General features: G+C 40.3%; 2 protein-coding genes across 4 annotated transcripts in view; one reads left to right on the top strand and one right to left on the bottom strand.

Annotated features, from left to right (window-relative positions):
* Positions 1 to 946: 946 nt before the first annotated feature.
* klhl38a (kelch-like family member 38a) lies at positions 947 to 7326 on the top strand. Its single transcript, XM_058404512.1, has 4 exons — positions 947 to 1226; positions 2418 to 3774; positions 3865 to 3970; positions 4079 to 7326. Exons 2-4 carry the CDS (start codon positions 2419 to 2421, stop codon positions 4366 to 4368), a joined length of 1752 nt encoding a protein of 583 aa, XP_058260495.1. The 5' UTR covers positions 947 to 1226; position 2418; the 3' UTR covers positions 4369 to 7326.
* A 1075-nt stretch (positions 7327 to 8401) lies between these two features.
* The window catches only part of spire1a (spire-type actin nucleation factor 1a), a 44067-nt gene continuing 25329 nt past the window's right edge, over positions 8402 to 27139 (bottom strand). The window contains exons 5-18 of one of the 3 annotated variants that reach the window (XM_058404786.1): positions 26759 to 26833; positions 26398 to 26562; positions 22317 to 22403; positions 20852 to 20981; positions 17797 to 17844; positions 16919 to 17088; positions 16645 to 16738; positions 16409 to 16551; positions 14790 to 14807; positions 13930 to 14067; positions 13691 to 13761; positions 12266 to 12293; positions 12016 to 12161; positions 8402 to 10519 (exon numbers count right to left, since the gene is read on the bottom strand). In XM_058404786.1, coding sequence (XP_058260769.1) covers positions 10258 to 10519; positions 12016 to 12161; positions 12266 to 12293; positions 13691 to 13761; positions 13930 to 14067; positions 14790 to 14807; positions 16409 to 16551; positions 16645 to 16738; positions 16919 to 17088; positions 17797 to 17844; positions 20852 to 20981; positions 22317 to 22403; positions 26398 to 26562; positions 26759 to 26833 — 1575 coding nt within the window. In that variant the 3' untranslated portion in view covers positions 8402 to 10257. The remainder of the gene's footprint in view (positions 10520 to 12015; positions 12162 to 12265; positions 12294 to 13690; positions 13762 to 13929; positions 14068 to 14789; positions 14808 to 16408; positions 16552 to 16644; positions 16739 to 16918; positions 17089 to 17796; positions 17845 to 20851; positions 20982 to 22316; positions 22404 to 26397; positions 26563 to 26758; positions 26834 to 27139) is intronic. The other 2 variants (XM_058404787.1, XM_058404788.1) reach the window with 2 other exon arrangements.

Raw genomic sequence — 27139 nt, 5'->3', positions numbered from 1 at the left:
TTATCAGGGACGTTAATCACGTTTGATGTATTTGCTAATTCTATACAAAAAAATATTTTTACTTTTATCCTATTACTCATTTAAGAACTGAATGTTGTCCTTTAACAGTAAAGAAACTTTATAAAATACATTATTGGTGCCTTGAGATGGATTAGTGGTAAAACACAGATTTGATTAGATTCGGTATTTATTTATTTATTTATTTATTTATTCATTCATTCATTCATTCATTCATTTAATTGTTTTAATCAATCTTTATTTATTTGTTTGTTTATTTACTTACAAATATATCTATCTAGCTATCTTTATTTATTTATTTATTTATTTATTGATTGATTGATTGATTTATTTATTTATTTATTTATTAAAGGGCTAAATGGCTCGAAAACTCCATGACCTTTAGCTTCTGCAGTCTATTTTCCTTAAAATAAATAAATAAAAAGTATTGCCTCTGCAACCTCAGCAAGTCAAATACTCAGTTAATTTATATTTAATCATTTTTCCAAGTAATCTTGTCTGCTCTGAAATCTTTTCATCCTTCAGTAGACTGTTGGACCCTGGGGTTGGGAGGCAGCTTCAGAGAGAGCAGGTCCATAGATTTTTTTCTCTAGGTCTATACAAGCATTCCTCTCAATCAAGGTTCTACATTAAGCTATGGAGAGTCTTTGGCATTAATGCAAACCACACACTGAAGTTCAACATGACTTTTTATGCCTGTACCTAAAATGATGAGTAGCAGGTGACCACAGCAACCCGTTGTGGTCCTCCTCACCTCCCCTCTCCGAGGCAAACCAATGTAACCAGGCTCAGCTGTTCCCCCATCTCAGCCCAGCCATCAGCACTTCTCTATATTTACCAGCTTCCTGGGTTACACAAGACCACTGAGGGGCGTTAACAAACCTTTGAACCTCACTGACTGTCCCCAGTCTAAGCTAGGTCCCTGTAATAGTAAACATAGAAAGCATGGTGTATGGCTAACCAGTGTGGGAACAAACAAGGAGAGGGTCAAAGGCACGGACAAATCGAGTCTCCAAAACTATTCTGGGAACCTGGAACGTACGAGGCAACCTCATGGCAAGCTCTTAACGTGATCACTCAATGAAGCTTTCTCTATGTCCATGTCTGTCTGCCATTATCTTCTGTTGCTAAGAGTTACATATGGGAGAACTGTTACATGTAGGGTGAACCGTAACTGATTTTAAACCAGATCCTTCAGAACAGACAAGGTAAGCGCACATCACATGGGATTATTAGACTGATGCTACAGATAGCGTTAATCTAACAGCAAATTGTCTTGAATTTAGCAGTCTTTGAGTTCTTATTGTTCAATTATACTGTAATTTGAAGCATTATTCAAATAATCTGTGGTGATTTCTAGCTGTACAACTATTTCCATTGTAGTCCTTCAAGTTCATTCATACATGATTACACTATTTACTAAGTATATTTAAGCTGGCATAAATGTATTATTGACTAGGGTAAATTGGCTAGAAAGGGATATACTTATAATACCGTAATGAACATTTTTGCTTGTATTATAGTATATTATACAAAATATTTATACCCCATCATAACTGACAGATGGGATCTGAGGGGTTTGCTCATGAAGTGCAAAATCCCCAGTGTTAATTTAATTCTCACAGTGTTTGTTTACAGATTTATGTCAGCACTACAGGCGATAATTAAACACTGCATGTGTTAAGTCAACATTTAGGATTTAGCTTTCTACAATTTTATATTCGAGCCCTTTAAAAGTTGATTGGCACGTGATTATTCTGACCTTTCACGCCAGAAAACACTACTTTACTATTTAAAGAATGCCTTCGAAAGGGGTGTTTAAATAATAATTGGAATAATTTTATAATTCGTTTTCTATGACAAGGCTGGGGAATGTCACTGGTCATGCTCTGTCGTCACACTCTTAGTAATGGTAGTTAATAATACCCAATAATGATTAACCTCTTAAAATAACAGCCAGCGTGGCCTGTGTGATATGGGGGGAATTAAAATCGGTAGCTGTCTCTGGGGCAAATGGACGACTCAATGCCAATAATAGCGTCTCTAAATGCCCTCGTCCAAACAGCGAGACTGTCAAGGGCAAACCCAGTGAGGGCTTGGACACAGCTGGAATGTGACATATCCGCCTTGTTAAAATCAGTTTTGTTAGGAAACAGTGGCCTGCAAGCATTACATGAATGCTGATGATTTAGAGGAGGAAATAATACCCAACATGCAACAGGCCCAAGCTAGAAATACATTATATCTGGTTCTTTGGTTGCACAAAACTTCAAAGTGCCGTATCAGGGAGTAATGGGCTAATAAACAGAAGGTTGTGAGGTCAAAAGACCATCAGACTGCCACTTTTGGGCCCTTCAGCAGCATAGTAAATATAATTTTTCACTCTGTCTCTTACTCAGAATGGCCTATTCATCCCTTGAGCACCTTCCATTCAAAGACCAGGAACTCCCAGCCCAAATGTTGTGCCAGCTGAACTGCCTCCGGCATGAGAGGATCTTCACTGACATGCTCCTCTGCACTGAAGATCTGGAGATCCCATGCCACAGGAACGTTCTGGTCTCTAGCAGTCCTTACTTCCGCGCCATGTTCTGCAGCAACTTCCGTGAGAGCAGCCAGACTAGGGTGGACTTGAAAGGCATCAGCTCTGAGATCTTAAGTGGCATTGTAGACTACATCTACACTGGAATCATTAATATAAGCATGGAAATAGTGCTGCCTTTGATGCAAGCTGCATCCATGCTGCAGTATGCAAGGCTTTTTGAGGCCTGTTCAGCCTTCTTGCAGGAGCAGCTGAACCCGGACAATTGCTTGAGCATGATCCGCCTCTCAGAAATCCTGCACTGTGACAGCTTGAGAGAGAGGGCAAAGGAGATGGCTGTGCGCTGTTTCTCAGACGTGGCTGCCTCAGAGGATTTTTGCGAACTCTCGCTGCCCGAGCTCATGTGCTATCTGGAGGATGACCGGCTTTGTGCTGAGGAAGAGCAGGTGTTTGAAACCCTCTTGGCTTGGATCCACCATGATCCTTTTTCTCGGCGTGGTGCCATCCATGATCTCTTCAAAAAGGTACGCTTGCGGTACATCCATCCCACATACCTCTTCCAGTTCATAGCCAATGATCCACTTGTCCAATCCTCCACCCTTTGCACAGAGATCATTGAGTCAGTGAGGCGGCTGATGTTTTCTGTTAGTGCCAAATGCACGCGTGAGCTAAAGCCTCTCTGGACCACACCTCGACGTTACACCTGCCGGGAGACTTTAGTTGTTGTAGGGGGTCGCAAGAACAATGAGCAAACATCTCGAGAAGCGCTGCTTTACGATGAGCGTACGCAGCGCTGGCAGTGGCTAGCCAAGTTGCCCTTGCGCTTGTACAAGGCTGCTTATGTTTGCATACATAGTATTCTGTATGTTGTTGGAGGTCTCAGCCTCAGCATGGCATCAGGAGACAGCACAGTTAGTGCCACGGTCTATACCCTCTCACTTAAGACCAACCAGTGGAGGACGGCAGAACCCATGCTTGAACCACGTTATGCCCATCAGAGTGTGTCTTACCTTCATTTCATCTTCGTTCTTGGAGGAATAGGAGCAGATAAACAGATTTCGAACACAGTGGAGCGCTACAACAGCATGTTCAACCAGTGGGAACCTATGGCCCCAATGCCTATAGCAGCGCTCCATCCTGCAGTGGCTGCCAATGATCAGAGAATCTATGTGTTTGGAGGGGAGGACTCCATGCAGAATCCAGTGAGATTGATACAGGTAATTGGGTTTTAAGGTAGAATTGACTTATATACTCTAAATCACAGGCTGATTTCTCTTAACAAGTCAAATATTGTTTATCTTTACAAGGTTTATCACATTTCACGCAACCAGTGGTTGAGAATGGAGACCAGAACAGTAAAAAATGTCTGTGCACCTGCCGCTGTCATAGAAGACAAGATTTATATCATCGGAGGTGAGCTTGGTATAAAATTGTATTGTTAGTATAAAAAATAAATACTTGTGAATTAATAATTATATCAAGTGTACCTTTTTACTGAACTGAGTTCTTTGTCCATTAAAGGTTACACAAGAAGGATGATCGCTTATGACACCAAAGCCAACAAGTTTGTTAAATGTGAGAACATGAGGGAAAGGAGGATGCATCACTCAGCTACTGTGATCAACAACAAGCTCTACGTGACAGGAGGGCGCTTCCTGAACAGCCATGATATCATTGAGGACTCTGACTGCTTCGAGTGCTATGACCCTAAAACCGATGTCTGGACATCTAAAGGTTCTTTACCATACAAGCTGTTTGACCACGGGTCTCTGGCCCTGGTCTGCGTGTCAAATCGACCCAATCCACCATGACTCATGAAACTGGACCAAACTAATACTTGGGTTGGCCCCCCTGTCCCAGATATATTTAATTAACATATCTGAGACTCTGAAAGCTTCTGTTGCTTTGTCTCATTTGTGGCTTTGATGGTATGTGGCGTCTTCAGTCAAAGAATATTTGACTGGATAAGTGGAAGATTTTGCCATGGAGTCCTGGGAGCATGCTCATGCTCAGGAGCGCAGATCACAGCAGCACTTGTCTGTGCAACAGATGCGACCCAACATCGCTCATTTAAGAGCTTTCTATCACCTTCTTACCATCTCAGACAGGTAGAATCACCACGAACGTTCTCAGTTTACGCAAGATAAATATTTAGAATCCAAAAACACATGAGGTATCGCTGTGGAAAAAAGAAAACATGATTCTCTCCGCACATTGTAGCGCACTGTAATGCCAGTCAACAGCCCATTTAAAGTCACTCAGTGACAACACATTCCTTCAGCGATCAAGGGGAAAATCATGAGCAGCTCAATTACTGACATTTTGCTATGTCGCCCTGTCGTTCGAAAAAGAGAAATTGCTCATGTGCTGCACTTGCATGCCTTCGGGTTGACAGGAAAACTCTTGGTTTACTTAAGAAGAAGGCTGAATTCAATGCAAAACAAAAGTCACAAAAAGCACTAGACCGTAGTTCTGTGAAGACATTTATTTGATATGACTTGAATTGTGCTGCTTTTGATAAGAAATGTTTATTGCATGTCCAGAAACCTGAGTGCAAATATCTGTAGTGTAGCAATGAAGCAAGAAATATATATTATATATATGTATTATATATAGCCTTATATCAGATGAATGTATCTCTGTTCTCTGAGAGGATTTCAGTCAATACAATAATATTTAAATTGTTAATTAGATTATTAACAGCTAAAACACACCATCTAAGGTTAAGCAGAACTTCAGTGCTGACCTTACCTCCAGGCATTGTGATATTTCTCATATAGCACAGCTAGTGCTTGTGTGATTGCTGTAGTTAGTGCAAATTCTTTTGTACTGAAAATGTTCTATCCGTTATTGAGTCAGATCCATGAAGCCTAACTACTGTGTTGCCGGCTTACACTGCCACGGATGTCATTCCTGAATTTAACTGCTCATTTTAATGGACTTGCTTTAAGAAAAGCCCGGAGCTCTGACCTGACGGAAGTGTGGACGCTTTATTATTTACAGTTATGCAATTTTAACACATCGGAGTGTTGCTGTAAGTACCGTATGCTGTATTCCATTTCTCTCCGACGCTCAATGCGCCGGCTGACTCATGTTTCCAGCACTGAAATGGAATCAGGCATGACTATGGAGGCGGTCACTCAAGACATGAACACACTTAATGACATACTGCAGACATTACATACATAAGTGTACTGTACATCTTTTTTTCTCTTGTTGCTGGGTTAGGTTTTGTTTTTGTTTTTTTTTACCCTGAATATGTAATTTTCACCTGGAAATGTGGATATAAAGGATTTTGGACCATAATTCCCTTTTAGAGTAGTTTCACTAGTTAAAACGGTATAAACAGTGAGTACTTGAGGATCTGACCCCAGCAACAAGAAAAGGAATAGTTTAGTACCTATTTTTTTCCTGAGAGTCTACAGCTTCTACTCAGAAGTTTAAGTTATGGTTAGCCAGGGCTTAAATTGCTTTAGCTTTTTGGTTATTAGCTCTACTCTTCTACACTCTCTCTGATACAATGGCATTCATTTCGGGGGTTTTTCTGCATAATCATGTGTATACATGTACTTATTTCATTTGACTGGTTAACAATTTCCAGGAGGCTTGTGACGCGTGAGAGGAACCAGCAGGAGTCACCTAATGGACAAATAGTTATTCTTAGTGCTGCTCTCTCCTCAGATGAAATGACACGGTGCAGGATGCTTCAAATTACTCCTCAGATTACATTCAAACCTTTGGCCCGCATTTCAGATCACAAGAATGATAAAGTACTCGCTGGAATGTTTTTGGAAGAGAGCAGATCACACACATACAACCCCGAGGCCTTTCTTAGCTATTCACTGTTTTATGTGTAAGAAGAAACAAAACACTGTTCTTTGTATGAATCTGATTTTCCATTTCTTTTATATAAACTATTGCTCTATATGGTTGATCTATATTAGTCATTTATGTTTAGACTAATCCACTCTCCTTGTATCTAGTCATAGCTTCGAAAGATCCAGAGCGTTGGAATATACTAGACTGTGATGTTCACACATTCACATCAGTCCTAGGTCTCAAATCTCTGCAGGATTTCATGTTTACTCTGCTCTAGCACTCCTGATCCAGCTCATGGAAGGTTTTCCCCGAGTTGGGTTAGATCAGGAAAACCGTGCAGGATGCTGGAGGACTGGACTTTGACAGTAAAATGAAATAAGACTAGATAACAAGAGGTTTGTAGATTTGAATGTGAACATGCATTGATGTAATGCTATTTGCCACACGTGACTAAATAATAGTAAACATTATAATAGCTCCAAAAGCAACAAATCAACTCAATTCATATTAACACATAAATACTTGGTGACAGGTGTCCTTCACCACTGATGGTTAAATTGCTGAAGCATTGCTTGCCTTTGGTATCTTAAGAAATTAGGTTGCTCACAGTCCAACTCTAGATGGCGCTTTATCACAGGGAAAATAGACCACAGTGATGGAGAATCCACCACAGGAAAGGAAAATGATGTCCCAGTGGTGGCCCACACAATATTGTGTAATGATGCTAAGGAACTCATCCCAATCCGATCATCTGAACTCAAATCCTCCCAACCACCAATCCTTATAAAAGATTAGAGTGCTATTATAATCTTTACATGGTAACCAGATAAATAATCATTTATAATGTTATATTCCCATAGAATATCAGTAGGCAGTGTCCATTTGAAGGCCAGTATCCTTTCAAACTCAACAAGCAGTGGCACACCATTCATTGTTTTGTTTTTTTTCCCCAAAAACATGAACTATTCATTGATTGCATGTCTTTCCTGATTGGTGTATTTTGTAAATATGAGAAAAATAGCTTCCATTGGAATTAAATTTAAATCAGCTTTCAGAAATAAAGAAGCAACTTTGAACAAACACAAGGTCAAGGTGGCTACCGAAGCATGTGAAACTCACAGAGATTTAAAATCTCAGTTACAATGTTAAAAGCTAGGATTTCATCACCGGGCTTACAGATATTTATCAATATTAATGGGGCGTCTTTATTACTGTGGCTTTTAAGCATCTTTAAAAAAAAAAAAAAAAATGGATCTGAATTATTAAAAATCAATTAATTAAACTTCTACAAAAAAATGTACAAAAATTTAAAACCCTATAATATATATTATTATTTTATTTATATAGCAACATGGATAGATAGATAGATAGATAGATAGATAGATAGATAGATAGATAGATAGATAGATAGATAGATAGATAGATAGATAGATAGATAGATAGATAGATAGATAGATAGATAGATAGATAGATAGATAGATAGAGATAGATAGATGAATGCAACAAGACAAGCCACTCAGATGGGTTTTTGCCGTTAAAGTGCTTCTGAATATATGCTGGGAGATGTGTATTTTACATCATGGATTCACACTGCAATAAAATACCAAAAAAGCAATGAATCACTTTCACTGCAAGGTGATTGACCACATATTTTTTTGTGATCCCATGCCCTCTGTAGCATCAGAGTCCTGTTCTTGGCTGGCAACAACAAAACCACCTCAATAATCGATATACATGTTGTGTGTTTTGAGATGCTTTTCAGCTCAGTGTGGTTGTTAACTTAAATCTCAAATCTTAAATCTCAGCCAAACGGTTCCCCTCCTTCATATCTAATCAATCAAACATTTTCATGTACGATAACAGTGTAACGCAACAAGTCTATCTGTATACGTATCTGTTTATCTGCATTCCATTTATGCGATCATTTATGCGTTGTCTGATTAAATTCGACGATGGTGTGATCTGGGTCAAGATCTGATGCAAGATTTGCATTCAGCCACATCGCTAATGTACAAGAAAGACACATTTTAAAGCAGACATGTCATTTTAATTGATGCGACTCACTGACTAAATTGTTGTGCTCCTAATTTCTGCCAGTAGCATACCCACATACAGAAGAGGAAGTCCATCCTCCCAAAAAATTTAAAAATAAAATAATAATAATAATAATAATAATAATTAAATACATTTAAAAAATCCCCAAATTGCTACATGAAATATGTTTATTATCAATTGCTTCGTTTAAAAAATAATAATAATAAAATCAGGACCGTAGTTTTTACATGCACATTGTTTATCTTTTACAGAGAAGCAATACAGTGAGTGAACCGACAATCTGAACTGTCTGAACAGAACATGTGATTTTTGCTCTGCATGCATGATTGAGGGAAGAAAGGGAAAGGAAAATACCAAAAGGCCCACTGCTCACGCCTGACTGAACAGCTTCAAAACAAGACGAGGGACTGAAGGAGTTACGGAAAATAACATGGCACTGGTAAGGTTTAAATAAGAAAAGAAAAAGAGAGAGAGAGACAAAAATCAAACAAAACATCAATACAACAAACTCAGCATCTGCTCTCAGGTGAAAGTGCATTCTGTGAAAACATAGCAAAATTATTTGACCATGAAAATAATGACAATAATTATATTATTTTTTAAACTATATCAACATAAACTTACGAGAGATTACGAGATAATATATTAAATAGATCAGGCTGTTAACTGTATCTCTGGTTGCATGAACACGGCTTCAGCGTATGATATTTACTATGTACAGCAGGTCCAAAAAGGTCCAAACAGAAAAAGTTCAGATTGTAGAGAGTTAATTTGGCACAAGCAAGCTCTTCTTTATGACGCTTCATTCAAATCCCTAAAACAAATTGTTAAGAAGCTGAGGCTGGGAAATGAATTTGCTACTAAAGTCTTAAACACCATAATTAAACCAAAGTAAAAAATATATATCCTGAAAGATCTTTTGCAGTTATCAAACCTTTCGACTAACAAAGCAGCAGTTTAAACAAACACCAAATGAGCAGAAAGCATTTGGTCGATAAATGGGCAAAGGAGGGCAGACTCCCGAGGAACTGGTCTTATCTGCCTTGTCTGTCTACTTCATTTATTCCTGAGTCAGGGAAATAAACATTATTTACACGTCTGGGCTGATCCTTCAGCATACTATTTACATACAACTGTATGGTCCTTTCTCGAATAAAAATATACATTCAGGTCTCATTCTGTACCTTTTCTCCATGCACATCTGGAATATGAAAAAAAAGCTGGTAAAAAGGGGCTATGAAGCCTTTGGTAAACTACATTTCCATAGTTTAACTTCACATTTTCCTTTTTCCTGAGACGGGGGGGGGCAGGGCTGGTGCGGTTAAGGAAGGACAGAAGTTCATTCTTTTAGCCACATCTGGTACAGGAACTCTAAATCTTGTGATTCAATTCCTTTTGATTTGGTAATACAGTAGCTATCACACCATCTAGTCCTCATCCTGAATGTGGAAGACATTCTCCATGCTATATCAGACTCTAACAGACAGCATGAATTGGATAGGCGGGCCAAACCATTAGGAAGGCCTAAGACATTCACTCACACAAGGGTGGAATAATGATCCCCCAGGGCCTTAGGATGACGTTACAGGACAGAGGGAAAGCACGGGAGCTCATTCTTCCAGCCAACTACAGACATTACTTAAATATTGTTTTGACCATAGTCAGACACAAGACCCATTTTAACACCTGGGAAACACCTTGGACACAGTGAATCATTCTCCAAGTCTAAACAGGATGAATAAATGACACCAGGCCACAGAGACTCCACCATTTTGTTAAGTGAAAAATATCGTCTAACATGGACACCGCAAAGGCAGAGCTTCCTCCTATACTTCTTTGATAGTCCGTTCCGTTGGACGAAAATCGCGGGATCTGGAAGGAGACATGTAGAAAGACTGGGTCATACGGGACCGCTTTATACGGGATCGAGTGCTAGCCATGGATAAGCTGCGCTTGCTGGAGCTGATGACATCGTTGATGAAATTCTTGCAGTCCAGGCACACGTCCATGGTGCTCCAGTCCTCCGTCAGTTCCTTTGGCAACTCCACTTCATCTCTAGAGGTGGTGTACTCCCCGTGCCTGGACAGCCTGTAGAGATTGAGACGAGTTATAATCGAATCACACCTTATGTTCCCATCACCAGAAGAATGGCTCATGACATCTTATAGCAATAGAACTGTAACATCTTCACATTTTGAAATATTTGTGCACCGGCGTGATCAGTAATATATGATAGGGTCATGCACCACGTCTAAAAATCATAAACTGTGTCTGAATATCTCTTCTACCCTACTGTATAGCAGGCAAAAAGGACTAGTCTGTCAGAATTCTCAGTGTTCAGACAGGTGAGAGATACCTACATGACCTGCCGAAGTTCTGCAGTATGAAATCAAAGTGCAAATCATAATGCAACGGGACTGATGCAGAAGAGCTGTCAGAATCCAAAACAGTCGAAAGGCAAAACGTCGGCTCTTTGTAAGTGTAAGTGCTATAGGTATTAAACCTTGTTCCACTGTGGTTGAACTCCATTTGTTTAACAACACCCGAGTCACTTGTTGAAGGTTTAAACATGATAAAACTATTGGGTTTTTTGGGTGTGTCTTGCCTATATTCATATACTGATCAGTACATACAGCATCAACAGCCAGGCAGTAGTACTGAATCAAACGTACTCTCACAGTGTAGTGTTGTATTTTTATATTATTAAAGACCACATTTTTATCATTACAGTCAGACTTGAGCATACACAGACCAGGCATAACATTATGGCCGCCTGTCTAATATTGTGTTGGTCCCATTTTGCTGCCGAAACAGCCCTGACCCATCATGCACTGTGTATTCTGACACCTTTCTGTCAGAACCAGCATTAACTTCTTCAGCAATTTCAGCAACAGTAGCATGTCTGTTGGATCGGATCACACGGGCCAGCCTTCACTCCCCATGTGCATCAACGTGCCTTGTCTGCCCATGACCCTGTCACCGGGTCACCACTGTTCCATCCTTGGAGCACTTTTGATAGATACTGACCACTGCAGACCGGGAACACCCCACAAGAGCTGCAGTTTTGGAGATGCTCTGATCCAGTGGTCTAGCCATCACAATTTGGCCCTTCATCAAACTCGCTCAAATCCTTACGCTTGTCCATTTTTTCCTGCTTCTAACACATCAACTTTGAGGACAAAATGTTCACTTGCTGCCTAATATATCCCACCCACTAACAGGAGCCATGATGAGGAGATCATCAGTGGTATTCACTTGTGGTCATAATGTTATGCCTGATCAGTGTTATCCAAACCATTCGTTCAAATCAAATAAGATGAAGCATAAAATGAAAAACATTTTTTTAAAACATACCAGATGGCTCTGAATCTAATCATCATAAATATCACATTATCACAGTTAATAGAAAAAAAATGAGCCACATTATTAAGATATTAGTATTAATCTACATTAATAACACCAAAAGTATGCAGTGTAGACATTTCAATCATTTGGAAAAAAAAAAAAAAACCTCTAATGAAGCTTATTATAAAACGATTATAATGCTCTGAGATTTGGTGGAGAGAATATTCTGTGAGAATAACCTGGATGTGGAGGGTTTCAGGCTGTTGCGCTGGATGGATGAGGTCTTCTCCACTTGGGATGTGACTCCAGCATCCTTCTTAGGCAGGGTAGCAGGTCCGAGAGCGTAAACGGGCAAATGGGCATGAGGCTTGGAGGGCAGCTTCATCTGATAGACAGGTTAATTTACAGATATTCACAATGCAGTATCATAATAAAGACATCTGAATTATGATGTATACATGAAGAGCCAGGAGTACAGTAAATACATACCTTTTTACAGCACTGGGAACACACAGGTCTGTAAAATAAATAAAAGAGAGGTCAGGACACTGAGATAAGGTTGATTATTTTCCAATAACAGCATGTCCCTAAGTGGAACCTCAATTTCAATTCATCTGTATAGCATTTTTAACAATGGACATTGTCTCAAAGCAGATTTATAGAAGTATAGAAACATAGAAAATATTTATATTTAAGTTTAATTACTGTTTATCCAGAACATTTATCCCTAATGAGCAAGCCTGAGGCAATTACTTATTCCACAGTAACTTACAAAATCTAATTCATGTTATTTATTAAAGAACAACACATTGTACTCCTAAACTTTTTCCCCCTGATTATTAACCTGTTCACTGAGCCAGCTACATCTAAACAGGTCATTCCTAATATATAAATATAGCTATATGAAAATATTTTTTATGCCTAATTGTTTATTCCGAGCCTTGCATAAGTATTTTGAGGTCACTCTGGAATCTACTGTAACATTCATTTCTCTTTGAATAATCATGTACATATCCCAAACGGTGATCAAATCGGACGGTGATCAGGAACTGTGAACTAGCCAACAGTTAGGGGGCAACTCTGGGGATCTTTTTCCCATTCAGTACTTTATTTAAGAGTAGGCTTTTGCATTATCATTATGGGGAGTTGACACCTGTGAGGTCTTGGGGGGGGGTTTTGTTCAAGAGTATCACCTCTAGGCTTTTGTATTGTCTCACATTCAAGGCCTGCCCACTCAAGGCCTTTAAAACTGCAATGTATGGTCCTTTTCACTAGTCTCGATGACCACAGTACCACTGCAGTGTGTTCTGATCTCCAATAAAACATTTCTGCTGAACACTACTATTCACTCCCCCCCTTTTATATGTCTAGAACTGAAATGGAACCTTAATTGGGATTATATGTCAAGAATCTCAACACAACAGCCCACAATAGTAAAAATGGGTGCAATCTATATATATATATATATATATATATATATATATATATATATATATATATATATATATATATATATATATATATATATATATATTCCAGTATTATTTAAAAAATAAATAAATAAAATGTAAACATTGTGAGGGTTTAATTGTATTACCACTCCCTTGCTTTGAAATTAGTTGTGGTGCAACCAATAAGAATTCAGTGTGTGAATATTTCTGCTAACAACAGATATCTGATTTTTGTTTCATTAAAATTTATATCAGAATAATAAGATATCGTATAAATGAAATGGAAAAAAAAACAAAAAACTTTTCTTTTCGTGTCAATAGCAGCTTGTTCTTATAAAACAGTTCCTATGTATGCAAAGCACTGTGTCGTTAAACGATTTAGCTCAAGGGGGAAGTGTAATTTAGATTTCTTCAACCGAAAGACGAGATAAATTCCTAGAAACGGAGCATAAGATTGGCTCACCTCTTGCAGAACTGACAGGTGTAGGACCAGGTGAAAATAGAGAACTTCTTTGTGCGACAAGAAAAGCAAAGCTGAGAACAGAGAGAGAGAGAGAGGGAGAAAAAAAAAATTGTTTTGTTCATTCATATTCCTGAAGTATTATGAGCATCTGAAAAGCAGGCCTCAAGTCAGGTATAACTATGTAGTGCCAGAGACCTGGCTTTAAATAAGCCTCAGTGTAAATAAACCGCAGCAATCACCTTTCCTTTCTTCAGAGCATTGTATATGTCTTTGTACTGCTGAAACTTCTCAAGCTCAGCTTTGACCAGAACCTGTCTGATATGCATGGCTTCCTCTACGGTGAGACTCAGACACTCCACAGGGTAGCAAAATTCCTCCTGAAAACAGACACACACACCTTATCATTACAAGCATACTTGAAGATAGAGATCTCTGCATCCAGAACAGATGCAGCCACACAACTGTTGCGTGGTATGTGAACACCCCAAACCAGATTACAAAAACACAGGACATGCTTCATGGACGAAACACAAATGGATGTGATGCAAAGACATAACAGCATAAAGCAGGACGTGACTTCCTTCTGTATTATGTTGTTATGTGTTGCAATATCATGAACACATAAACTGCATAGTATCGAGTGGAAATGTATGGCGAGTTCTCATTAACCCACACACCACATGTGTGTACAGTCAGTGTCAACATTTCTTTACGGCTCTGTAATGATATATTTGCCCCATCATTCTGTGTAAAGTCAATAAACATATATATAAACGGTTTTTGATAATAAAAACGATACCTTTAGCCAGGTATCTCAACTAAATGTTTTGGGCTTCATCAGAATAGGTTTATATTCTGTTTTCATATTGATTACCATAATAAGTATTATCATATTTCTCTTGTACATGACTATGATTAAAAAAAAAAAAAAAGACATGTGTAGCAGGTGCTAAGCTAAATGATGCAAGTTTGATATATGCATATATCTGAATGAATAATTTTAAAATAATTTACACAAAGGAAAATAAAATAGAATGAGGCAAGTATACCAAGGTGTGAATGTTAGTAAAGGGGAAAAGAGGCTGGGGGTGGGATTTACCTTCTTTTCCACTGGTGGCTACAAGACAGTGCAAGTGAGGAAAGATTTTAATTAACTGTCTCAGGCATGGCTTTAAAATCAGCATTTTTACTTAGAGAGTCGCTATTAATGACTTCTAACTGAGAGATATCTATCTATCTATACACACACACACACACACACACACAGATATATACAAACATATATAAACATATAAATACACACACCTTACCTTTATTAATTACCACTTACACCTTTGATTGAAAACAAACACAATGTAACATACACTGATCAGCCATAACATTATGACCACCTGCCTAATATTGTGTTGGTCCCCCTTTTGCTGCCATACACAACAAACTGTGATGCACCGTGTATTCTGACACCTTTCTGTCAGAACCAGCATTAACTTCTTCAGCAGTTTGAGCAACAGTAGCTCGTCTGTTGGATCGGATCACACGGGCCGGCCTTCTCTCCCCACGTGTGTAACAATGAGCCTTGGCCGCCCATGACCCTGTCCTTGGTTCACCACTGTTCCTTCCTTGGACCACTTTTGATAGATACTGACCACTGCAGACCGGGAACACCCCACAAGAGCTGCAGTTTTGGAGATGCTCTGATCCAGTGGTCTAGCCATCACAGTTTGGCCCTTCGTCAAACTCGCTCAAATCCTTACGCTTGTCCATTTTTCCTGCATCAACTTTGAGGACAAAATGTCCACTTGCTGCCTAATATATCCCATCCACCCACAGGAGCCATGATGAGGAGATCATCAGTGGTATTCACTTCACCCGTCAGTGCTCATAATGTTATGGCTGATTGGTGTGTACTGCATTAGCTCTACTTTCTGGGGTAAGTTACATCAACTTGTGCTAATCCAGGCCCAGCGTCCCACAGGCATCAGATTTTTTAAGCTAGTCTTGAAATGTCTGAATTCTCTTTTAGAAGAACTAAGAAGAACCTACTCTGAATGCCGCTCATGCTGCTGTCAAATTGTGTGAATATACAATCCATAGAGTTAGAGCCCTCTGATCTCTGCAGCTTACTATACTACAAACCTACAAGTCTCTTTTCCAAGACGTGGAATCCAGATTCATTAATCCTACACTAATCTTTTTATACCTAAACTTACAGCTTTACATAAAAGGGATGTGAAGAAATTTCTGTTTTTCTGTTCTGAAGTGCTGTTCTGCTTTTGAAAAGAGTGGCTATTTGAGTAAGCTTCCAGTCAGTCCCCTCCTGACCTCTGTAATCAAAAGATTGTTCCTTCCTGCATGTTTTTCACACCATTTATATAAAACTCCAGAGGTTGTTGTGTGTCATATTAAAAATACATACTCAAAGCAGCCTGTCTGGTATTAACAGCAATGCCACAAAGTGACTAAGGTCACATTTTTCCCATTTCCCATTTGTGATCAGAATATTAACTGAAGCTCTTGACCTGTATCTGCATGGTTTTATGAGCTGCTCTACAGCCACATGACTGGCTGACTGGGTCACTGAATGAATAAGCAAAGACACAGGCATTGCTATTGAAGTGGCTGGTGAGTAAATATCCTGAAACTCCTCAACTAATAACCTGCTCTGGGCAAAAAGTAAAATAATAAGACTTTGTGACAACTCTGCACAAAGCAACATACCAGAGATCTGGAGTTCTGGCGAGAGGGAGGCATGAACTGACGGATGCTGGTCGGGGTTTCCTTCTCAATGGAGTGCCTCCGCCGGGCAGCCATGTGGCGCTCGGGCTGAGGTGTAGACGAAATGGGGAGGAACTTGGGAGGAACTGAGGAGAGAGAGAAAAAAAAAAAGAGTGAGTGGTCAATAGATTGAAGCTAGTAAACAGATTGAAGAGAGATAGAGTACAGAGAAATCTTACTCCTTTTGCCTTTGACAGAATCTGGAGATGTGTCGTCGATCACAGAAGTGGATATGCTGGAGCTGCTGATCGATTTGTGTGTGCTAGACTCCTCCTTAAAGACAAGAACATCGTCTGTTACAATTTACCCTTCAAAGGAGACCACACTACACACAAACTACCAGTCCATCAATATAGTTTCCGTCAATCATTGGATGCTCGCCATCACTATACACCAGAATCAACGCTGTCAAGTTTAGCCACAGGGCCCATATACAGACTCGCACACACTCACTTCAGAGTCAGAGTCGGAGCTTTCTAGCTCAGCCAGTGTTGGCGCCTTGAGCAATTTTTTCCTTTGTGAGAGTGGTTGTGCTCCGTTGACAGGGTTCGAAGACAGTGGCGTGTCATCGGCCAGTGCCAGCGTACTGACCGCGATCTTCTTCCTGGGTGATCCATGCTTGTCTGCACATGAGATGACGGGACAAAAATCAAACACAGGAAACACACACAGATGTAGCATAGCTATAAATCAGCCAAATATGATATAAACTTGCATTATGGACCAGCGAGATACATATAGCAGCACTTTTATAATGCAACCACAACCGATAAACAAGAAACGTTCACTCAGGTGATCCATTATTATTCACTGTCCAGGAACTGGTCCAGGGTTGATAAATTTTATTATGTCACCCTCTTTGCTCTCTAAAACCAGTTCAAACGAGATGTTAAGCACAGATTTCTGCTCAATCACCCCAGACATACATCCAGCTCTTCTCTTTCTACCTCTACTGAGTAGAAGAGGTTGTTTCATGCTGATAGTTAGACCAGACCAAACCTCTCTTGTCCTTGGCCAATCAGAAACCTCCACATACATTTAACTTGCCTGCCAAACTCCGTGTATACACTTTAAGATCTTGTCATTCTTCTCTATGTCTCTTTTGGACAAATCTCCCAGAATCCTGAGGACAGCTTTTTTTTACTGATGAGGGAAAAACCCTAAGAAGATTTCCTTTAATACATTTCCTTCAAAGCAGAGACGTTGGTTCAAACCCACGTCTCAAAATCAACTCACACTGAACTAATCTCAGCTCAACCTGACATTTCCATCGGTCCATCAGGAACGTGTGCAAAAGCGGTTCAGATTTCATGCGTGTCGTGATCTTTTACCTGAACATCGGAACAAGTCCTGGGGAGTGCTGATGCTTTTGCCTGCGCCTAGAAAGGAACATATTTCTTCAATACGATCTCACAGACACCAACATACTTTCTGACCTGTCCAGTCTCTGACCGATAACTGACACATCGGCCACATTCACACAGGGGGGCTCAAGCAAATAAGCACTACACACACAAGGATTTAAGCCATTCCGCATTGGGATGAGCAGAGTTGCGCACTGAGCGGGCAAATAAAAGCACAAATGTAGTCCAGCGAGGGCAAAGAAACAGCAGTTCATCAAAACAAATCAGGGTGGGAAAGTGGGAGCCGAATATCTCGGAGAAGAGGAGCTGGAGGAAAAGGAGTCACGGCAAACAGCCACACTGACCGTCCCACAGGTTTACGCTACCTTTTGTAAAATATATGAGTTTATATTGTTCCTACTGTTGTTATTTTAATGCATCTTATTTAGAGTTGTGCGATTAAACTAAGCTCTTCCTCTCTTTGAGAACTATCCATATCTTCTTATATGGCTCTAAGTGGATTTTTTTTACTTTCATGGAACCAAAAACAAACATCAACAGCTGTAAAAGCCAAAAATACACATATGAAGTAAAGCCTGGGGCTGATTTCTTCCTAGCCCAGGCTCTTCACCTTGATTTACTACTAAAAACTGACCAAGCATTAGACTAACCCTGATAATATGATCTAAATGTGCTGCATTGACCTCTTCCACATAAATACTCCTTTTCTCTTCAGCATGGGACAAAACAAAACCAGCAAACAAGTAGGGTCTAAAACAACAGCGCTAGGTAAAGGATGAGGGGGTGAAACTGTGGTAAAGAAGCCAGACTTCTCACCAAGTCTTTACCTGATGAGTCAAAACTCACAGACATGCTAAGTGGTCGCATTGCTGAGCGATCAGGCCCGGCGTTACAGAAGACAGGGAAAGAAGAAGTAGAAGCAGTACTGAGGCTGGAATCATTAACAGCTTTAAGGCAATAAGGAAGGCATTTTGTGCAGCAATTTAAGATTCAGCATCAAGAAATCTACATGTCCTACCTTCTGTTATACAACTGAGCATATTTTAATCAGTCTTCTACTATTGTTACCTACAGTACAGTTTCTGCTAATAATAATAATAATAATAATAATAATACCAGTAAATCAGAAAGGAACAGGATACAGGAAACCCCTAAAACTCTATTAAGATAGTAAGGGATAGTACTTTATGTACAAAAGATTCTAAAACAATACAGTTTGAGAGCATAAAAGGTATAAAAGTGTGTTATATTTCTTTTTAATAAGTATGTTCAGGTCATTTTTGGTCTTTTGTGAGTGTGCAGCGACCTCTACTGTTGCCACTTGGGAGTTTTTACTGTTCCATCAGATTCGCAGATTAGCAAAGTAAAAGTCTTGGTACTAGCTACAGACAGTTACTAGAAGAACCAGCAATGTCTGCTACCTTCTTCCCAAGTTTTATTTTTCTACAGAATGTCTTAATTTAATTATTTCACATCATATCCTTTATGAAAGTATAAATATAAACCCAAGGTATTTTTTCTTAAAAACAGTGAACTAACAGCAGTTTGTCCCGAATAAACCTCGGACCACAGGATCATTCTGAGGAATCGTTCAAGCCAGTGGCTTGTTACTTTCCCCTTTAATTATACCTAATTTGCATAAACATTGTGTGTTGCTTGCTGCTTTGTCGCCTAACAGTCGTAAAACTAGTGAACAAAACTGACTACTGAGCGGTATCTATATCATCCGAAGAATCCTAAAGACGTCATAATCATACGTGACGGAGACAAGGAAACAAAATTGCCCAGGCTCTCTGGATAAGTGGGAGGGACTACTCTTTCTCTCCTGTCAATCACAGCGACAACAACCAATCACAGGGTTCTATAACCTCATGTTATCTGGATAGAGCCTGTGCGTGATATACTGCCATGTGAAGGAGCATGAGCAGCGTTCAGGGAATAAAGGGTGAGGTTCATGCGTCACGTGTTAGCCTCCACCCTCACCGTCTGGTAGCTGTTGAATGATTGGGGAGAGCTAGCTAGTACATGGGAACTGGGTGATAAACAAACTGCAGGAAGAAATAATCTAATTGTATTTTGAAACATTTATTTAGTTTCCTAATTAAAGTGCGAATGCAAAAAACTGGTCCAGGTTCGATTTTTAGCTTAGTGCTAATTCATGTTGCTGCAGTGTAAAAAAAAAAAAAAAAAAAAAAAACATTTTATTAATCTATAGAGATCACTCTGGTCAATGGTTGTTGTTTTCCATGTTCTCTATAAATAAAACTGACCGACTTGTAATTTCTCAAGTCACAAGTTGAACTGTCACAAGTTCAATGCACCGTGTATCACGTGAACAAAAAAAATGAAAAATACTGAATACAAAGCTCCAACTTATCCCTGCGCTCAACCAGTGAAGCCACCTGGAAATAAATACAAAGACAGTCATCTGCGATAACAGGGAATTATCAGCTGTGAAAGCAAACAGAAAGAAAAGCAGATGATTCTTGTGAAAAGTAATAAGGAAGGATGGCACAGTCATTCGCGTGGAGGAAAGAAGCCATGCCTAAATATGAGACGTCCAGATCTGAGTGGATCGCTAGGCTGCAGCAGAAGCTAGTCATGCAACAGCAATAGCACATCATCACACACACACTGTCCAAATTCCTTTAATATACAATCATGTCTTAATAAACAGCATGACAGTAAAAACATTTATTTTAGATGCAGCACGCAAAACAAGTGTTCTAAATGAATCTAGGGTGTGTTTGAGAAACAAAAGTTAATTGCTTGGGTTGGGAGAGATCGTGTTTTAGCCACATGTATTGGGTTTCAAGTCGATCAAAGTAAAACCATCTGGCACATTTTGATACTGTTGAAAAGCAAAGTCTCATGGTCATTTCGTTGCATAATTCCCACTATAATCATCGAGTTTCAACATGTCAGGTAATATGTCTAGAATTTGCATGTAAAGAATCAGCACAGCATGACTGTGTTAGATTTCTTTCTAACACTAGCGAATTTGGTATGAGAGAGCACTAACCCAGCCGGTTCCTGCGGATCATGTCGGGAGAAACAGGCCTCAGCTTCCTCTCGGATTTGATCTCCTCCAGGATTCGTTCATGGAGGCTCGGGGGTCTTGGTGGATTAGGCTTCAGTTTACGGGCAGCAACCTTAAAACAGACAAATCACAGGTCAGACAGGACAGGAAATAAAACATGGAATGGACATTTTCAAGGTGTGTTTTGGCCGACGGAAATTTCTGTTCATTTATTTTCTGAACTGTTTATCATACTCAAGAGTCACTGGAAACCTGGAGCACAATCTCTCTCTCTCTCTCTCTCTCTCTCACACACACACACACACACACACACACACAGAGAACACGCAAACATTACACACTCACACAGACACACACTCTCTCTCTCACACACACACACACACACACACACTCTCTCTCACAGACACACACACACTCACACAGACACACACACACACACTCTCACAAACACACACACTCTCACAAACACACACACACACTCTCACAAACACACACACACACTCTCACAAACACACACACACACTCTCACAAACACACACACACACTCTCACAAACACACACACACACACACTCTCACAAACACACACAGAGGAGATCAAACCCCAAAGCCTGGAATTGCGAGGCAAATGCTTTCCACTAAGCCACCGTGCCCCTCAGCTTCAGTTAATATTCACGTCAAACATCAAATGGAGAGAAGTCTAATGTGACACGGAGTCTCTGTGACTTTGTCTGTGGCATCGCTGCTGGTGTCAGATGGGCTGGTTTAAGTATTTCAGAGCCTGCTGATCTACTGGGATTTTCCCACACAACATTCTCTGGAATTTACACAGAAAGATGTGAAGAAAAGTAAACAGCAGTATTGTGGGCAGAAGCGATGGGAGAGGCCGGAGAAGAATAATCAGCCTGCTTCGACTTGATACCAAGACTTAACCATGTTAACTTAAATACAAGTGATGGACAGAAAAGTACCACTGATGTTTCATGTGAACATAGACTGAAGCTCTTGTCCTGCAGGAATGAATAATTTCCTGAGTGAAAGGGTGCACAGGTGTTCCTATTAAAGTGACCAGTGAGGGTAATTTCTTAGAATTACTAGCCAGTTTGACTCATCACTTCAGTGGGTTTGATCCAAAGCTCAAGAACTCAAAAACTTAACAACGAGTAGCTTTGGATCTAACGTGACGTGTCCATGTTTGAGAAATGCCCCAATGAATAAGCAATGAATAATCTCCGTATGGACTACCAGTATGGACTACCAGTATGGACGTTGTAGTGGACGTTGTAGTGGACTACTTTGGATTATGATCATAAAATATCAGTTAAAGTGGTCACTTCTTGTACAAATCCCAGGATCCCAGGTTATAAGGTATCATTAAAATGCTAAGGTTAATCCAGGCCCAAAAAACGTTTCACATTTTAAATACTGTGTGTGTGTGTGTACACTGACTGGATTCAGCGGAGGTCTGGAGCGTATAAACTCCAGGATGACCTCATGAGCACTCTTCTTTAACCTTGGAGGAATGTCCCCATTCACCTGAAACACAGAGAGAGGCAGGGAAATAAGTCACAGGTCAGATCTATATATAGAACAGTCACTGATGAAGTCACTTAAAAAACACGATGTACAAAAGGAGGACTTCATTACAATGTTGAAAATGGATCATGTCACTTAGAGGTGTGACCTAACAAGTTCGTCTGCTATGGATTGACAGTACTGAGGATTGCACTGTGTGTTTATGGAACGAAACAAAGGTATTTCATCCTGACTAACAGCATTACACATAATTATCTAAGGAAAGGTGTGTGAGTCAAATAAAAGTTGTGCTTGTTGACCTGCTTGGTGTACACAGTGCTAAAGCTATGCGCATGATATGACGGATCTCCGAAGGGTTTAGTACCTTTACCATTTAATTAAATAACCTCATACTGTAAAATTGACTTCGTCAGCCATCGACTTCTGATAAGCTTTTCTATAACTTCGACTATTATTTTCGATAACACTTTTCTCACTAAACGCTACTCTGCATATAAAGACCAAGCAATAAAAGTGAAATGTATTATATAGGAGACTCCGCCTCAGCCAGTCATGCAGGGAAAAAAAAAAAAAAACAAACAGAAAAAGTGGCCTTCCCTGTTTGACCTGAAAAACTGAAAGTCTGACCGCGTGTGCTTATATTCCTGAACATGAACATGACAAATATACAATTACTTCTGGAAGCCTGACATCAAATATATTGGCGAAATATACGTGTTAGATCATATATCAAGTCTCATAGATATGAGGAAACTATGTGGAAAAGGTTTGGGAATAAAATTACATCGGTGTGCTGATGAATTCTTTTTCTCAGCCCTAAAACAGCTGATATTTCTCTAAACACGTGCAAGTTGCATAACACACACGATGGTCAGAGAGCCATAACACCACTGGCACTTCAGATGATATGATAGATTCAATATTCAAGATTTTATATGTCACACACATTGTTACACTGATCAGGCATAACATTATGACCAAATATTGTGTTGGTCCCGCATTCGCTGCCAAAACAGCCCTGACCCGTCCCGCACTGTGTACTCTGACACCTTTCTATCAGAACCAGCATTAACTTCTTCAGCAGTTTGATCAATAGTAGCTCGTCTGTTGGATCGGATCACACGGGCCAGCCTTCGCTCCCCACAGTCATCGATGAGCCTTGGCCGCCCATGACCCTGTCACCACTGTTCCTTCCTTGGACCACTTTTGATAGATACTGACCACTGCAGACCGGGAACACCCCACAAGAACTGCAGTTTTAGAGATGCTCTGATCCAGTCCAATCTAGCCATGACAATTTGGCCCTTCATCAAACTCGCTCAAATCCTTATGCTTGCCCATTTTTCATGCTTCTAACACATCAACTTTGAGGACAAAATGTTGACTTGCTGCCTAATATATCCCACCCACTAACAGTAGGTGTCATGATGAGGCGATCATCAGTCTTATACACGGCCTCTCTCAGTGGTAATAATGTTATGCCTGATCAGTGTATAGATGGTATAACGAATCAGTAGAACGAATTTATTTTGGAAGGTAAGGAGTCTCCAGTGTCAGCAGTTTTTAACTTAGCTTTCTGACGTGGAAAAGGATGTAGTTTCTAGGTAACAGGACAACCTGCAGTGTTTGGCTTATTAACTTCAGAAAGAGGAAAAGAAACAGTATGATAACAGGAACTTGTAACTATTAACCCATTTCGGCGTGTTAACAGTTGCTGAATTACACGTCTGGTATCGTCACGTGATGACAAAAAGTGTGATTAACGACACTTTTTATTCCTTAAATAAATACGGCCTCATGCTTTATATCACAATGAATCCACCTCGAGAAAAATACCAACACCTATGCAGGGCTCCACTGATACATAATTTCTATTTAAGTGCCTCAGTCGGAATGCGAGGCGTGTGCGGAATGAAATGACCAAAACCCACATTGAAAGGTCAGAAAATTACAGGGTGCTCATTGCTTATAACAGACGTCTTTGAACACCAGTGAAAAACGAGACCTGCCCATGTAAATGAATGCACCACAGAATCCTCATTAAATACATGATTGTCTGTTATTTTGTCTTCCAGAACACGTTTCTGGCATGACCTTGAGCTTTGTGTCACTTTCATATACCGTACTGTACACTCACTGGGCACTTTATTAGGAACTCTGTATGAATAATGGGTAGAGCCTCTCTCTTGTGGGTTCCACGAGATGTTTCTGGAAACATTCCTTTGCACGATTTGCCATAATTGCATCATCTGCAGATTTTACAGAAGCACTTTCATGCTGTTGCATCACATCCTAAAGATATCTATCTATCTATCTATCTATCTATCTATCTATCTATCTATCTCTCTCTCTCTCTCTCTATCTATGGGTCTATCTCTCTATCTATGGGTCTATCTCTCTATCTATGGGTCTATCTCTCTATCTATGGGTCTATCTATCTATCTATCTATGGGTCTATCCATCTATCTATCGATCTATCTATCTATGGGTCTATCTCTCTATCTATCCATCTATCTATCTATGGGTCTATCTATCTATCTATCTATGGGTCTATCTACACTATATTGCCAAAAGTATTCGCTCACCCATCCAAATAATCAGAATCAGGTGTTCCAATCATTTCCATGGCCACAGGTGTATAAAATCAAGCACCTAGGCATGCAGACTGTTTTTACAAACATTTGTGAAAGAATGGGTCGCTCTCAGGAGCTCAGTGAATTCCAGCGTGGAACTGTGATAGGATGCCGCCTGTGCAACAAATCCAGTCGTGAAATTTCCTCGCTCCTAAATATTCCACAGTCAACTGTCAGCTGTATTATAAGAACGTGGAAGTGTTTGGGAACGACAGCAACTCAGCCACGAAGTGGTAGGCCACGTAAACTGACGGAGCGGGGTCAGCGGATGCTGAGGCGCATAGTGCGAAGAGGTCGCCAACTTTCTGCAGAGTCAGTCGCTACAGACCTCCAAACTTCATGTGGCCTTCAGATTAGCTCAAGAACAGTGCGCAGAGAGCTTCATGGAATGGGTTTCCATGGCCGAGCAGCTGCATCCAAGCCATACATCACCAAGTGCAATGCAAAGCGTCGGATGCAGTGGTGTAAAGCACGCCGCCACTGGACTCTAGAGCAGTGGAGACGCGTTCTCTGGAGTGACGAATCGCGCTTCTCCATCTGGCAATCTGATGAACGAGTCTGGGTTTGGCGGTTGCCAGGAGAACGGTACTTGTCTGACTGCATTGTGCCAAGTGTAAAGTTTGGTGGAGGGGGATTATGGTGTGGGGTTGTTTTTCAGGAGCTCAGCAAAGCAAGGTCCATAAAGACATGGATGACAGAGTCTGGTGTGGATGAACTTGACTGCTCTAATTCATCCCAAAGGTGTTCTATCAGGTTGAGGTCAGGACTCTGTGCAGGCCAGAGACTGAGAGCCAGGCCTTCTCATCCAACATCAGTGTGTGACCTCACAAATGCGCTTCTGGAAGAATGTCTCTCTCTCTCTCTCTCTCTCTCTCTCTCTCTCTCTCTCTCTCTCTCTCTATCTATCTATCTATCTATGGGTCTATCTACCCATCCATCCATCCATCCATCCATGGATCTATCTATCTATGGTTGCTGTAGCCTTTCTGTCAGATCAAACCAGTCACTTTTTCTTTATTGCACCATTCTGAGTAGAGTGTTGTTTGTAAAAATCCTTTCAGAAATAATCAATCCGGCACCAACAATCATGCCACAGTCAAGATCAATGAGATCACTTGTTCCCTGCATTCTAATGGATGATGAGAATTTCCTGAAGCTGATGGCCATCTGATCTTTATGATTTTATGCACTGGTGCCACTCGATTGGCTGAATAGATAACTGCATGTATGTTTATGTGTACAGGTGTTCCTAATAAAGTGCTTGATCAGGGTATATTACCGACACAGCATAACCTTTCAGGAAGTATCAAGCTAAAGACAGTAAGCGGCACACACACACACACACACACACACACACACACCATGACTTTGCGGAGCTTGTAGCGCTTGGAGCGGATGTCATCCATGAGCATTTCATAGGGAGTGAGCTGGTACTCGATGGGCAGTGGGTTGTATTGTCGCTCTTGCACCTTCTTCAGCTTCACACCATTTCTCAGGTCCCTCATCACTTGAACCCAGAACCGAGCCTGGATGACACAGGAAAGCAAACATCACAAAAACACACACACACACACGTCTATAAACAACTCTGGCAAGATCCGACACCCACACACACACAACAGAGTGCTACTATGACTCACTATAAACCCACACCAGCACACAACACACTCATAGGTAGCACCGAATCCAAGTCTAGTTTCTAGCTTATTGTGGAAGTTTTACCCAGTCGTCATTCTGCAGCTCGTTCAGGTCTCTGACAGGTTCCTCAGGAGTCTGTCCCTCCATGCGTCGCAAATTCTGAGGGGGGAAAAAAGAAAGGAAAAGTAATTTATTTGACAGAAATGATCAGTGCACTAGGGATAAAACCTGCCCAAAGGCATTTGTTGCATTACGCATCAAGGTTTTTTTTAATAAATTGAGTACTTTTGTTCGAGCAGGACAGATTGAGGCCTTGCACTTTTCAGCCACGATCAATACGCAGTTAATGCAGTACTGTAACTGTTTTGCCAATAAGCCACTGTAAAAAGATTACTGTATCTATATTATACGGGCAACATTAGATCTTCCCCAAGATGGCAATGCAATATTTTTCACAGTAACATA

The sequence above is a fragment of the Hemibagrus wyckioides genome, linkage group LG12 (genome assembly GCF_019097595.1).
Source record: "Hemibagrus wyckioides isolate EC202008001 linkage group LG12, SWU_Hwy_1.0, whole genome shotgun sequence".
NCBI lineage: Eukaryota > Metazoa > Chordata > Actinopteri > Siluriformes > Bagridae > Hemibagrus > Hemibagrus wyckioides.
Note: the sequence above shows the minus strand (reverse complement) of the source record. Positions and strands in the feature narration are given on the sequence as shown.

What these genes read in the sequence shown, in the direction of transcription:
- klhl38a (XM_058404512.1), top strand. Translation starts at nt 2,419, where the DNA reads ATGGCCTATTCATCCCTTGAGCACCTTCCATTCAAAGACCAGGAACTC. An exon ending in ATCCAGTGAGATTGATACAG is followed by an intron (nt 3,775 to 3,864) that starts GTAATTGGGTTT and finishes TATCTTTACAAG; the next exon opens with GTTTATCACATTTCACGCAA. An exon ending in CAAGATTTATATCATCGGAG is followed by an intron (nt 3,971 to 4,078) that starts GTGAGCTTGGTA and finishes TGTCCATTAAAG; the next exon opens with GTTACACAAGAAGGATGATC.